The 15,790-nt window shown below is 41.7% G+C and overlaps 1 protein-coding gene across 1 annotated transcript in view; it reads left to right on the top strand.

Annotated features, from left to right (window-relative positions):
• The window catches only part of FAM227A (family with sequence similarity 227 member A), a 39,192-nt gene that overhangs the window by 20,230 nt on the left and 3,172 nt on the right, over positions 1-15,790 (top strand). The window contains 2 exon segments of the mRNA XM_067010631.1: positions 9,315-9,472; positions 11,213-11,365. Coding sequence (XP_066866732.1) covers positions 9,315-9,472; positions 11,213-11,365 — 311 coding nt within the window.

Raw genomic sequence — 15,790 nt, 5'->3', positions numbered from 1 at the left:
CTGTTACAATCGTTTGAGATAATTACTCCTGCTATTCTTTAGTTTATTAGTGAGGAAAGTGATGCTCAGAGCAGGTAACTAATTTGTCCAAATTCACAAAGCAAATAAGTGATAAAGCCAAGACTTGCATGCAGTTCTGCCTGACTCTGAGCCTGAGCTCTTAACCTCTGAGCTTTGCCACCAGCAACAGCCCCCAGAACACAAGAGGCGAAGGATTACGGTGTGTTCTCTCCTCTTCTCCTCCCCTCCCACAAATCTTCCCTACAAACCTCAGTGCATGGTAGTTTATATCAATGGCACGTTCAGTCTTATGTAGTGGGAAGAGGCCCTTAGGACCCTGAACAGGGCAATAGGTTTTGGGGCTTCCCCAAGCCACCAACTAGCAAGGGAGTCAGGCCATAGAATTTGGATCAAGTATAGCAAGTATTGTAAAAGATTTCTTTCTTTCCTTCCTTCTTTCTTTTTTTTTTTTCTTTTTTTTGGCCACGCCATGCAGCTTACAGAATCCTAGTTCCCCGACCAGAGACTGAACCCGAGTCCCAGCAGGGAATTCCCTGTAGAAGATTTCTTGAATGTTCTTCGTTTCTCCATGATTATTCCACTGCCTATTCCCCTCAGCATTTAGCAGTGAAACTTTTGAGAAGTAGCAGGGCCCGGTGGAAAAGACAGACAGACATGAGTTCAAATCTTGGTGCTGCATCTATCTCCTCAGCTGTGTTACTTGAGCGAGTTATTTAACTCTTCTGACCTTCTTCTGTAAAATGGGGAAAATAAAGCCCAGCGGTGTTACGGTCCTTACCGCTGATGGGGCTCATGGAGTTGCTCTAGAGATAGAGACAAGGAGATGAGTAGTCATGTCCGACTCTGGGATCTGTCGTGGTGGGGTGGTGAAGCCCAGTAGTTAGAGTGGATAGTGGCAGAGTTTAACAGGAGTGGAAAGCAGCTGAATGACCTATGAATAGCCTGGCAGACACATGGAAGGGAGATGCGTCAGTGAGCTATTCACCGGGGGTGGGGTGGGGGGGCCTTCTGGATGTTTCTGACAGAAGAGCCAACACGTGACTCTACCACTTTAAGAAGCACAGCACTGATACACTCTGCTGCCCATTCTTTTTTTTTTTAATACCATAGTTTTTATCAAAAAAATCTTTGCCTGTGGTAAAACCAAACAGTATTAAAGGATATGTAACAAAGAGTTCATCTCTCTTCCACGCCAGACCCTATGCCCCCTCCCCAGAGGCAAACCAAGTTTTTCCTTATATCCTTCTAGAAATGTTTGATGCATGTCAAGGAATATAAACCATTTTTTTTAAAACAAAAATTGGTATAATATATAAACCATTTTGCACTTTGCTTCTTCAACCTAGCATATAATAGCTAACAATTATTGAATGCTTATATAGCAAACATTGTTCTAAACACGTCATACATATTAATTCATTTAATCCTCACACAACCCTAAGAGAAGTAGGTTTTATTTATTATCTCCATCTTATGGATCAGAAAACTAAGGCTCAGAAATATTCAGTATCTTGCCCAAAGTCAAATAGCTAGTAAGTGGTAGAGCTAAGATTTTTTAAAAAGCTATAATTCACATACCATAAAAATCAGCATTTTAATGTAAAATTCAGTGGTTTTTAGTATAGTCACAAGGTTCTATAATCATCACCACTATCTACTTCCAGAACATTTTTATCACCCAAAAAAGAAACCCCATACTCATTAGCAGTCACTCTCCAGCCCCCTCTCTCCCCTGCCTCTGGAAACCACTAATATAGTTTTAGTTTGTATGAATTTGCCTATTCTGGACATTTCATATAAATGGGAATCATATGATTTGTGGCCTTTTGTGACTGATTTCCTTCACTTAGCATAGTGTTTTCAAGATTTATCCATGTTGTAGCATGTGTCAGTATTTCACCTTTTTATGGCTGAATAATATTCCATTATATGACTATACCAAACTTTGTTTATCCATTTACTAGTTAATGGACATTTGGACTGTTTCCACCTTTTGGCTATTATGAATGACATGGCTTCTATGAACATTTATGTACAAATTTTTGTGTGTACCTATGTTTTCTATTCTCTTGGATATATACTACCTAGGAGTGGCATTGTTGGGTCCTATGGCAAGCCTACGTCTAACTTTTTGAGGAACTGCCAAACGTTTCCACAGAGGCTGTACCATTTTACATTCCCGCCAGCAACATACGAGGGTTGCAATTTCTCCACATTTCGCCAATGCTTATTTTCCATTCTTTTTGGTGTAGTTATCCTAGTTGGTATGTAGTAGTATCTCATTGTGGTTTTGACTTCCGTTTCCCTAATGACTAATGATACTGAGCATCTTTTCATGTGCTTATTGGCCAGTTGTATATCTTCTTTAGAGAAATGTCTGTTCAAATCCTTTGCCCATTTTTGGATTAAGTTTTTGTCTTTTTGTTGTTGAGTTGTAAGAGTAGAGCCAGGATTTTAACCCAAGCAGTGTGAATCCAGACCCCATGTTCTAAATCAGACTCTGTACTGATTTCAACATACCTTAGAGAGTATTCCGAATGAAAGCACATACAGATCTATCACAATCTTATTTCATGGTCAAAACTGTATTCTATAATTCACTAACCACTTTCCTATTCGTGGACATGCACGTGCTCCCAGTCTTTGCTATTATAAACGCTGCTGTCTTGAACATCTCGGTATTTGTGTGTTTCTTGGCTCATATGTACAAGTATACATGTAGGAAGAATTCCTAGAAGTAGAATTGCTAAATCAATTGTATATCTTGAATTGCTCTCCAAAGAAGTTGTACCAATTTATATTCTCACCAGAAGCATGTGAGAGACTATCCATGTACCCTTTGCCAGTGTTGTACATGATTAAATTATTTGTTGCCATTCTGATGAGGGGAAAATGCTATGTTATAATTGTTTCAATATTAATTATTTAATTATGAGTGAAGTTAAATCTATTTTCCTATAGTTATAATCCTTTGGAATTTCTATTTCCGTGAAATGCCTCTTCGTGTCCTTTGTTTTTGTTTTTGTTTTTTTCTACTCTGAGTAGAAATATTTCTGTTTCTAAGGTTCTTAGTCTTCTGCTCATTTTTGTTTTTTGTTTTGTTTTGTTTTGTTTTGCGGTATGCGGGCCTCTCACTGTTGTGGCCTCTCCCGTTACGGAGCACAGGCTCCGGACGCGCAGGCTCAGCGGCCATGGCTCACGGGCTTAGTTGCTCCGCGGCATGTGGGATCTTCCCGGATCAGGGCACGAACCCGTGTCTCCTGCATCGGCAGGCGGATTCTCAACCACTGCGCCACCAGGGAAGCCCTTCTGCTCATTTTTGATTTGTACAAGCTCAATTCTTAGTCATATATTTGGCAAAAAATGTTTCCTATTTAATCTTTTTACTTTAATTATGGTATTTTATTCTAGAAAATTTAAATTTTTATACAGACATGTTTATTGGTCATCTTTTGCGGCTTCTGGATTTCATTTCCTACTAAGAAAGATCTTTACCACTCCAAGATTTTACAAAACACGCTCTCCCATTTTTTTCCCAATGTTTTTATATTATCACCTATTCTTAATAAAAAACTTTACTCACATAACCCAGATGTCACCAGGGGTTACTCTACTCCTTTGAATTTAATTAAAGATTGGTTCAAGCATTTGTTATATGATTTGTTTGGAGCCTCATACCCTCCCCCAGATATCTGAACTCTGGGGACTTATGTTTTCTATGGCACCGAGCTCCTCTTTTGTCCAGCATGTGCTGTGCACGTACCACCTCTTCCCTTGATTTTCACAAAAACTGCTCACACAAGGCCTGTGTGGGTGTGTTGTGTGTATAGAAAACTTTACTACGTTTAAAGAGATGGGAAGAAGGGGGACCATATCACAGTAATGCAAAGACCTTTAATGCGAGTTGCCCTTCTTAAAATCCTTTAGTCATCCCACAATTTGCAAGACCATCCTCTATAGTCATGTGCACTTTCCTCTCCTTTCCCCAAACTCCTGCTCATCTCTAATGCAGAGCAATGTAGCTCTCACTCTTCCTTTGGCTCTAATCTTTGTTTTCCCGAGAAAGGAAAGTCCCTTCCCTCTGGTGTATTCTGGTACCAGCGAAGTCAATTTTTTTACATCCCTCTATGCTAGGAATAGAAGGAGACCTCAGTAACTTGATAAAGCCATTAGCATCAAAGAACCTACAGAACAGTGGAACAGTGGAGGTGTTTGGCTTAACACCAGGATCAAGCAAAGGACACCCATCATTCCACCTCCCTTTGAAGTTGTTCTGAATCAGGGCATCCAACTTTAGGGCTCCCTTACCTCCCTAGGCCTCAAAGGATTTTCCTTACTTTCTTACAAGCTCCTTCATTCATTTAAAAGGATTTTTAAATATTTGTCTAGCATTTTTTAGGTGTTTTGTCATGAGTTTAGGATATTCTATTAAAATTTTAATGGCATACACTGAAGACCTGGCAATTTCACTTCTAAGAATCTATCCTGTAGAAATGTTCATACAAGGCCATCCCTTACAGCATTAATCTGTACCAGCAAAAACTGAAGAAAATTAACATTTCAGTAGATAAATAGGTAAGCTGTGAAATGTTCATAATATAGATACTCTATTGCTGTTAAAAACAAGACAGATTTATACCTTATCATATGAAAGAATGAAAGTCAACAATGTCTAAAATTAATAAATCAAGAGAATACTATAGGCAATGTATTTAGACACTGATGAGTGAAAAATTAAAGTAATAAAACATGGTGTATAGTATGATTCTATTTTATTTTTGAAATACATTTTTGGTATAAAGTCATTATGTGCTTATAAAAAGGTTTGGAAGGATAAACGGAAAAACATTAATAGTATTTATTCCTAGAAAATGCAAGTGAGGATGGAGACTCTTATCTTTTACTATATACATTTATACATTGTATGAATTTTTCACAAAGAACATAAATTTATTTTGTAAAAAAATAAATAAATAAATGTTTTTACTCTCAGAGATAGCACAAAAGGATATGTAGGGGCTTCCCTGGTGGCGCAGTGGTTGAGAGTCCGCCTGCCGATGCAGGGGACACGGGTTCGTGCCCCGGTCCGGGAAGATCCCACATGCCGCGGAGCGGCTGGGCCCGTGAGCCATGGCCGCTGAGCCTGGCGCGTCCTGAGCCTCTGCTCCGCAACGGGAGAGGCCGCAGCGGTGAGCGGCCCGCATACCACACACAAAAAAAGAAAAGGATATGTCAATGTCAAAACAAAGAACTTTTTTTATTTTTATGTATGCGGGCCTCTCACTGTCGCGGCCTCTCCCGCTGCGGAGCACAGGCTCCGGACGCGCCAGGCTCAGCGGCCATGGCTCACGGGCCCAGCCGCTCCGCGGCATGTGGGATCTTCCCGGACCGGGGCACGAACCCGTGTCCGCTGCATCGGCAGGCTGACTCGCAACCACTGTGCCACCAGGGAAGCCCAAAACAAAAAACATTTTTTAAAGATATACAATTGGCCCAGGATAAGGAAGAGGATGGTCCCACTTCAGATGGTCCCATCTAACTTGTGTTCAGGGAGAGGGACCAGGCTGGAAAGAAAGAGGGTCCAGGAGTTACTGAAGGCACTGAAGATGTTTAGGTTGGAGAAGCAAGACTTAGAGAAGATGTGAGGGCTCTCCTCAATTTTTATTTATTTATTTATTTATTTATTTATTTATTTATTTATTTATTTATTTATTTATTTATTTATTTGGGCTACGCTCTGCGGCTTGCAGGCTCTTAGTTCCCCGACCACCAGGGATTGAACCTGGGCCCGGCAGTGAAAGCGCTGAGTCCTAACCACTGGACTGCCAGGGAATTCCCTCCTCAAATATTTTAAGGACTGTTATGTAACACACAGTCTGGAGGGAGATGGGTTGGAATTACAGAGTCAGATTTTTATCTGGAGGAAGAAAGAACTTCATAGGAGACCAAGCTGCTGTCATTTTAAACCAGCTCTACCCTCTGGCTTGGCTGCAGACTGTCTGCTGGTTCTTATTCCACTCTGGCTCTCAAACCATGTCATTCCTCTTGCCAGGTCTCTGATGCCAACCCCTTTACTCTAGCTCCTGCTCTGCTTTCTACCTGCCTCTTGGAGCTGAGGTTCCAGAACGACTCTCCTCTTGCCTAGTGGCTTGTCTTTGCCCAGCGCTATGGCTCTGAGCCAGCCGTTTCCCTGGGAGGAGAAACCGGATGCTTACTGACAAGGGAACTGGATGTTTCAGAAGGGAGTGTATTCCTTGTTTCCAGAGTTAGGGAAGCAAAAATGGGCAAGTACATACTGAGAATATTATTGAAATGATGTGTATCAGTTGGGATTCTTTGCTTACAAGTAACAAAATCTGCCAACTTGAGCAAACACTGCAAGAACATTGAGTAGCTGAACAGTGTGAAAATCGGTCCAGGGACCAGGAGGAGAATCAAGGCAGTTGCAACCCTTGAACCAGCTTTTCAAGATGATATCTCTGGTATGGGTGAACCCCCATGTGTTTTCAGTCTATATTTCACCCCACTCAGGACTCAAAATCCCGGAAACCGGAGTTTTGATTGACCAAGCTTATTCCATGTGCTTTGGCTGTAACTGGGTGGATGAGAGAAAGGCTCTGGCTGGCAGAGCCTACAAAGGCTTCTAAGGCTCCCTCCTGTGGCTCTCATGGGGAGCAAGACATTTGATGTAAAGTCCTTCAAGCCCAGATGCAGTAGAGGGCAGGTAAACTCCCCCAAAACACATAAGAACTGTGGGTTGTTAGCAAAAGGAGAATGGGTACTGGGCAACCGAAAGAACAGCACTTGAATAAATGTGGAACTAGATTAGTGGTTCTAGATCTTTGGACTTTTCTAGACTTGGAAAAACTTTTTTTTTTCACTAAGTAAGTTCATTAAAACAAAGTGACTGCTATCTGGTATTATCATCATTTCATAAAAGAAAGGTCATTAATGTAAAGAAGTAGAAAGACAATCTCAGAATAAAAGAGAGTCTTTATGTGTATAAATTTCCTTTAGGTCATGGAATTCCCTGTCGGTGCAGTGGTTAGGACTCCGTGCTTCCACTATAGGGGCACAGGTTCGATCCCTGGTCAGGGAACTAAGATTCTACAAGCTACGTGGCGGCAGCCAAAAAAAAAAAAAATTACTTTAAGTCAGATTTATTACAATGTATTTTTCCTTGTTCCCCTCATTTTGCTGGAGACCATTGAACACAGACTGGCTCCCATTTGGATATGGGCTTTTAGGAATCATTGGATCTATAGGTACTCTACTAACCTCAAGTTTCTGTGATTCCACTGGGATCTTGCTATAGAATAGTGGTTCTCAACTGGGGACAGTTTTGCCCCCTAGGAGACATTTGGCCATGTCTGGAGACATTTCTGTTTGTCACAGCTGGGGGTGAGGGGCAGAGTACTACTAGCATTTCTTGGGTAAAGACCACGGAGGCCACTCGATGTCCTACAATGCACAGGACAGTCTCCCACAACAAATCTGGCCCCAAATGTCAAAGTGCCAAGGTTGAGAGACCCTGCTATCGATAGAGGAAATCTCATTAAGCAATTAAAATGAATAGGACAGAGAAGAGTGTGGTTAGGTGCTGCTGCAGCCTTCACTCATGAGACAGAATTTTTGTCTGGTTAAATTATAACCGCTTCTTCCAAATAAAACGTATTTTTAAAAAAATACAAAAGAAGCACATAATCACCACTGACGTTTTGGAAAAAGGCAGAGGAATATAAGGAAGGAAAACAGATTACTCTCAGCCCCTGCCTGTTCTCTTTCCTGATCTCTGTTTCCTCTTGGTTGTCTATTAGCATCTCAAATACAGCACATGCAAAACAGATCTCTTGATTTTCCTGCCCTGTCAACCTCTTCCTCCCCACATCTTCCCAGCTGGGAAACTGGCACCTAACCCTTTAGAGTCACCCTTGACTCCTCTCTTTCTCACACCTACATCGACTCCATCAGCAAATCCTGCCAATCCTGCTTTCATAGTATGTTGCAGATTCCATCACTTCTCACCCCTCCCCATTCCCAGCCCCAGCACTGCCTCAACCACTGCAGAGGCCTCCCAAGTGCTCTTCTAGTGTCCACGCTTACCCACTGCAGTCATTTCTCCACACATCTGTTAAAGTGATCTTTTTTTATTGTTCATTTGTATTTTTGGCCGTGCTATGTGGCATGTAGGGTCTTAGTTCCCCAGCAGGGATTGAACCCACACTCCCTGCATTGAAATCACAGAGTCTTAACCACTGGACGGCCAGGGAAGTCCCAGTTAAAGGGATCTTTAGAAAAAATTAATCAGATGTACCCCAGCTCAAAACCTTCCAGTGGCTTCCATCACACTTAGAAAATCCTAACTTCTTCCTGTGGCCCAAAGACCCCCGCTCCCTCTTCAGCCTCATCATTTGTTCTCATTTGAGCCATGAAGGCCTGGTTTCTGTCCCTCAGCCACACCAAGCTCCTGTCTGCCTTGGGGTCTCCTGCACTTGCTGTCCCCTTTGCCTGGAACATCGCACAGATCTTCCTCCATCATTCAGGACCTGCCAGGATCGCTTCTCCTCAGGCAAGTCCTCCCTGACCTCCCCATGGAAAAGATCCCTCTCCTCCCCAGTCTCCCATCCCACCACGCACACCCCTTGCCCTACTTGATTCTTACCGAAAGCCCTTATGATTCCATAGTATCATGTTATTCTTTTACTTGTTGATTTGTTTATTGTTTTCCTCTCAACTATGATACAAGCTCCGTGAGGGCTGGAATTGGTCTCATTCTCGGCTGAAAGGCCAGTGTCTAGATCAGTGTGTATACGTAGTAGTTACCCAATAAATATGTGCTGAGAGAACTGTTAACATTTTGGTAACTATGCTTCTAGTCTCTTATCTATCTTTTTTTTGGTTGATTGATTTCATATAAATATATTCATTTTATATAAAATAATAATATTATCTACCTAATTTTGTATCTTGATTTTTAAAATTACTGTTATATCTGAAACAATATCTTAGTACCAACTCTTCATAAACAATGTAATAGTGGCGTACTGTTCCTTTGGGTAGAGATGTCAACATCTCCTTGAACATTTAGGTTGTTGTAACCTTTTGCTGTAGTAATTGTCACCGCAGTAAACATTATAGTGCCTAAATCTTTTTTTCTTGTGGGTAATTTCCTTAGGATAGCATCCTAAAACTGGAGTTACTAGATAAAGGATATGAGTACCTTTACATTTCTTAATATGCGCCATAAAAATGATAATATCCTTTATTTATTTTCCTGTCTCTTTCCTACTCAGTCTTACCCTGCCTGCAAAAGCCCTGAGATGACTTCAAACCTCTCCAACATTTATGGGAAGAGCCCTCTGATTTTGTACTTCCTCCTGAACTACGCCTCTCTGCAGCAGCCTGGCAAAGACATGTTGATGGTCAGGAGGGAAAAAACCAAGACCATCCCATATCCTCTCCACCGTGGGCTGGGCACACATTACTCCAGGCCCCTGCTTCCTCTTCCCAGAAGCAGGGGTGAAGAGACAGGCATCCAGCCCTTAGCACAGCACCTGACACATAGTAGGGGCCCATTAAGGGTGACCATTGTTACGGGCCTGCGGGTCAGAATCTTGCTCATTTTAATTCCAAATCTGCCTCATGCACTGGCTGTGTGGGACCCTGGGCAAGTCGAATTTCCCCGTGTGCACTCATCTCTTCCTTTCTACCAGAAAGAATGGGCGACATCGGGACTCTAACATATTTTGCAACTCAGTAATGCCTCCTAGATGCCCACTGACCCCACAGTGTACATTGATCGGGAATTTTGGCGTCTAGGGGGGTGTTTCTTCCAGCACCCTGCTCACACACACCCCTCCCCAGATCCATCAGCTAATCCTTGGCCCCGATGACATTTATCCTAAAAATATGGTAAAAAGCTCAGTTCTTAAGAAAACAGGTGTGATATGTGTTGGTGTCCTGAGTCTTAACAGTTTACCATAGAGGGTCAGAACGTGGAATGAAATAGACCTGGATTCAGGAAGCAACTCAACTGCTTACCAGCTGAGTGATCTTAGACAAGTTCCAGCTTCTCTCTGAGCCACATTTTTTTCATCTCTAAAATGGAGATAAGAGTAGCCACCTCATAGAGTTGTGATGCAGAGAACAGGCCCAACAGCGGTAAAGGCTTATTTAGCACAGTGCCCGGCAGGTAACAAATGATTGAATGTTACCTATCAGCATATAGCTCCCTATAAGGAGGAGCTTTCATAATGAAGTAGGTAGGACTTAACTCCTGCCCTATAGCACTTCATATCCACAAGCGTATTTACATACCTGTAGGCAGAGATTAACAACGCACAATTCATAGTACTTAATTGTTTATGAAATGCTTTCCCTTATATCACCTCACTGTTCTGTAAAGACAGTGTAGTGTAGTAGAAGGAGCCTGGTTTGGGGATACACGGCCCTGGATTTGAGTCCCAGCTCAGCAACCCACTGGCTTTAAGACCTCATGTGCACAGCTTAACCTCTAAGCTCAATATCTTTATCGACCCATTCCTAAAGTGAGGATAGTTATACCAAATCAATGGTGTTGTGACCAGGATTAAATGGCATACAGCTGGTACTAAAAAAAAAAAAAGTAACTATCATTATCATTAACATCATCTAAGGTAGGTACTATTATCCCTATTTTATAGATAAGGAAATGGAGACATAGAGGATGACATAGATTGTCTGATGTCCCACAGCTCGTGATGAGTGTGGCTGAGATTCTGACCCGTTCAGTAGGGGTGGAGGGGTGGCGAAGGTAGAGAGAACTTTTCAACATACAAAGCTGAGACGGGGAATATGAGGACTGGGCCTGAAAGCAAAGGGAAGTTGGAATCCCTTCCTATTCACCACTGTGATAAGAGAGTAAGAATTTTAGATGATAGTCTAAAATAAGCACTTCCTAGCCCTTCCATCAGCAGGAGGGGAGAAAGACTTTATTAAAAGATGGGGAATGGCCTAGCCATGGAGAGGATAGCTTCTTTCTTTCCCAAGCAGGCCATGGAGTGGTTTCCTGCTCAGATTTCCAGAAACAGGTCGGTTTCCCCACCCTGCTGCCACACCCACCTCCTCCCCATGTACTGGGCACATCCTACTAACAATAAGGCTGAGTCAATACCAAGAGACAGTGTGGGGTTTTCCTCGACATGAAAGCCACTGAGTCCACCCTGACATACGTTGAGGTCATCAGCCTGACCCTGAGCAACATGAAGAAGCGGAGGGACGACCTCCGCCAGCTGAACCGGCTTCACTGGAGTGAGTGCCATCATTTCAGGGCGTACCTGAAGGAGCTGCACAACAACTTCCTCAGGTATTTAAGGGGCCTTCAGGGGAAGAGGCGTGGTTTCAGCATTTGTCTGTCGCAACCCGTCACACTAATTTGTAACTGGGGCTCAGCCCTGTAATGACCTGGGAAGCGCATTCAGCTTTCTTGTGGTCAGAATGTAAACTCCACGATAACAGAGACCGGATATTTTTTTAAAGTTATTTTTTCTTAACTACAAAAACATTTATGCTCAATGAAAACAAACAAAGAACCTGGAAAAGCACCTACAGGAACACATTGCCAACATTTTTCTATAAATTCTTCCAATCTTTTTTCCTGGACACATATATCTGGATCTCTAAACAAAAGTAGTAATCGCGCTGTCAGACTATTTTTAGACTTCCCCCCCATTAGCAGCATATTATGAACATTTTTCTGTGCCTTCTCCCTCTTCAATATTTTTATTATATTTAGAAATTTCTCAGACCTTTCAGAAAAGTTGAAAGGACAGCGCCATGGACACCATTATGTCCTCACCGCGTGTACCAATTATTCACACTTTGCCACATTTTCCTTCTCTCTCTAATAATTAGGTCAAATAAAAAGTTCCCCAATTGTGCCCAAAGTAGCATTTTTGGTTTTACTTGCTGCTCCAGGATCCAGTCAAGGATCAGGTATTGTATTTTGACGTTCTCTCTTTGGTGTCTTTTAGTCTATGACAGTGCCCTGGCCCCCAGCTTTGTTATTATTATTATAATTACTTTTTATGACATGGACTTTCTTGAAAAGCTCAAGCCACGTTCTGGATTTTTCTGATTATTTCTTCAGGGTATCATTTAACTTGTTCCAATTGATCTCATATTTCCTATAAGATGGACATTGGATCTATACTAGAGGATTGATTAGATTCAGGTTGTCTTTTTGCCAAGAGTACTTCACAGAGACCTTGTAATTCATGTTATACCTCATTAGGAGAAACTTAATGTCGGGTTGCCCCACTGCTTGTTTCAGGTGGTCTCTGCCAGAGCTCTCCACTGTAAGCCTACACTTCTGCCTTTCTAATTAGTCAGTAATGAATGGTGTGATTCTTTGAGACTGTGAATATGCTTTCCCAGCAACCTTCTTCCAGTGGTTTTAACATCCATCCATGGTTTTTGCCTGAATCAGTTGTTACATTTGGGGCCGCAGAATAGCAGAATAGTGATTTTCTATGTCTACTATTCCTCCTGCTTTTATTAGCTGGCTTTTTTTTTTTTTTTTTTTTGGTAAAAAGGAGCTCACCTTCTTTTTTCACTCTTTGTCTCTTATGTCTTCTCTGCCTGCCCCCGTAAGTCTTTCATGTGGCCACCGTGAAAGAGAAGCTTGAGAAGTATCTGAGAAAGGAGAAGGAGATTTTCATGACTGGATTAGACCAGAACCGGTCACTTTGTTATCCAAAACAAAACTGGATTCAGTTTGCAGGGGAGAAAGCGGGGGATTGCTATTAGCTAGAGAGCCATCTGTATCTGCCATAATATGAGAGAAAGAAAAATATGAACTCATAGTTAAATACTTTGTTATGCAAAGTGATACAATGAAGTTATTTCTAAAATGTGCTGGGACACAGACAAACAGCACATACACACACACCTGTTAAGCACCAGCACAGAAATGCAGTTCAGCCTAAACTTTCATCAAAAGATGATTGGTTAAATAAACTATCAAACATCCATACTCTGCAGCCAAAAAAGTGATGATGTTGATCTATTTCTATTTTACAAGGAAAGATGGTCACAACATATTAATAGCCCCCAAATCATGTTATAAAATGCTGTGTATAAATAGGCACAGTTGTTTATCCTTATTTTACAGATGTGGAAGCTAAGGTCAAAGGACAGAACCTTAGAGGGCAACTGCATATGTGGGAGAGGATAGAGTATGGGATAGAGTGAGAAGGAATGACCAGAAGGAAGGAGGAGAGCTTATATATAAAGGCAGATCAACAGAGAATGAAGCTGAGAGAAGAAGGGGAAGTAGTAATCAGCAGTGTGAGTGCCAGACACAGAAACTTGGGGCTGAGACAGGTTTGGTGCTTTGGTAGAGGGAGCAGTCAGACACTAGAACATGGGACATTAAGGGGAAGGTATGAGTCCCCATGTGGGGGTTGGGGGGGGAATAACTAGGAGGCAGAGGAACAAAATTCTGAATCAAAAGGCAAGATTGGATGGTAACAGGGCTATTTAAAAATAAGGTGGAAGACTCAAGCCTATATGAAGAGGGAGAGATTGGAGGTGCAGGTGAGGGAGGAGAAGGTCACGGTGGGTTAAGGGAGAGCGCACAGGAATTGCTGTTTAGGGCTCTTTGCTTCTGCCTCTGTTACTGTAGTCATTATGCTGTTTGTTCTGTAGTTCATTGTCCAAGCAAATATTTTCAGCACCTTCTATGCACCAGGCATTTTATTTTGTTTACAAAACATTGTTTTCTAATGTCTGTCTCTTCCAATAGTTGTAACAATTCTTGAGGGTGGGACCCATGAATGGCAGAGGCTACAGCCGGAATATAGGCTTTTTCTAGCTTTCTAACTTACTAGCTCTATGATATTTGATCTGTCACATAGGTCATTTAGCTTCAGTTTCTTTGTTGATTTAATGAAGATAGTATTTCCTACTTTGTAGGGTTGTATTGATCAAATAAAATAAGGCATGTAAAGCTGTTTCATAACCAAGCCCAGAGTAAATGATTGTGTAAGTTAGAATTAGGTTTGGCTTCAAGTGACAGAAGAGCACAAAATAGTGGCTAAAACAAGATACAAATCTATTTCTCTCATTTAAAAGGAGTCCAGTAGATACGGCAGTTCACAGTGTCAGTGATCCAAGCTCCTTTTATCTTATTGCTCCATAATCCTCAGCCTCATGTTCCAATATGGCTGCTCAAGCTCCAGCCATCAGGTCCACATTCCAGCCAGTAGGAAGGAAGAAGGACTTCCTCCTGGAAGTCACAAGTACACCTTCCATTTTCATTCCATTGGCCAGAACTTAGCCCCATAGCCACACCCAGCTGTGGCATTAACAAGGAAAAATAGTTTAGGGTTAACATTAAATTCATATAGAATATTCAAGATTAAGCCTATAGAGGGAATTCCCTGGTGGTCCAGTGGTTAGGACTCCGCTTTCACTGCCAAGGGCCTGGGTTCATTCAATTTCTGGTTGGGGAACTAAGATCCCTCAAGCCACATGGTGAGGCCAAAAAAAAAAAAAAAAAAAAAAACAGATTAAGCCTACAGAATATTTATTTCAGAAATATATAAGGAAATCCTTTTTTAATAATGACATCCTATCAGGTAAATTATAGTAAAGATTTTTTAAGTCAGGAGAAACTTTGTAATTATGTGTTAGCAATTACATTGCCAAATACATCCACTTTTTGTTAGATAAGGTATTATCAAGAAACTCAGCATGGCATCTATTAATAAAGTGATTCTCAAAGTTTTGTCTTTAGAAAAAAATGGTGGCCTTAAAATACATCCATGTTGTTAGACAACAGGGCAGGGCTACCCTTGGGAAAGTAGGGTATGACTGAGCCAGGGGTATGAGGGGGTTTCTAGAGGGCTGGCAATGTTCTGTTTCTTGATCTGGGAGCTGGTTACATGGATGTGCTCAGTACATGAAATCTCCTTGAGGTGCACGTTTAGAATTTGTGCACGCTTTGGTATGTATGTTATACTTCAAGAAACTTTTAAAAAATGGTGACCATCTACTTCCACCAATTTAAAGGACATACAGAGCTCAGAGGACCTTGTCAAGCACTCCAGGGATGCAATTGGCAAATCCAGAATGGGAAATTCTGTAGGACAAATAACCTGATTTCTTCAGTACATAAAAAACAAGGAAAATAAAAGAGGGAGGAGGTGCTGTTATTGTTTAGAAGATACTGGAGAGATATATTAATCAAAACATTGTTTGGATCCTGACTTAAATCACCCGCTTGAGATAATTATCTCAATTATGAAATAACGGGGAAATTTGAACACTGACTTGGTTTTAGACAATATTAAGAAATTCCTTTTATTGGTATATTCCCTTTTTTTTTTTTTTTTTAATTTTTTTTTTTTTATTTTTTCGGTATGCGGGCCTCTCACTGTTGTGGCCTCTCCCGTTGCGGAGCACAGACTCCGGACGCACAGGCTCAGTGGCCATGGCTCACGGGCCCAGCCGCTCCGCGGCATGTGGGATCCTCCTGGACCAGGGCACGAACCCGTGTCTCCTGCATCGGCAGGCGGACTCTCAACCACTGTGCCACCAGGGAAGCCCTATTCCCTTTTTTAAAGACATTATAATAGTTTTGTAGTTATGTTTTAAGAATCATGTCTTAAAGAGATACATAATGAAGTGTTTATGGATGAAATGACATGGTGTCTGGTATTTGCCTTAAAATAACCCATTTGGGGGCTTCCCTGGTGGTGTAGTGGTTAAGAATCTGCCTGCCAATACA

Source organism: Kogia breviceps, chromosome 12 (genome assembly GCF_026419965.1).
Source record: "Kogia breviceps isolate mKogBre1 chromosome 12, mKogBre1 haplotype 1, whole genome shotgun sequence".
Classification (NCBI taxonomy): domain Eukaryota; kingdom Metazoa; phylum Chordata; class Mammalia; order Artiodactyla; family Physeteridae; genus Kogia; species Kogia breviceps.
The sequence above is the reverse complement of the archived record's forward strand: the minus strand, read 5'-3'. Positions and strand labels throughout refer to the sequence as shown.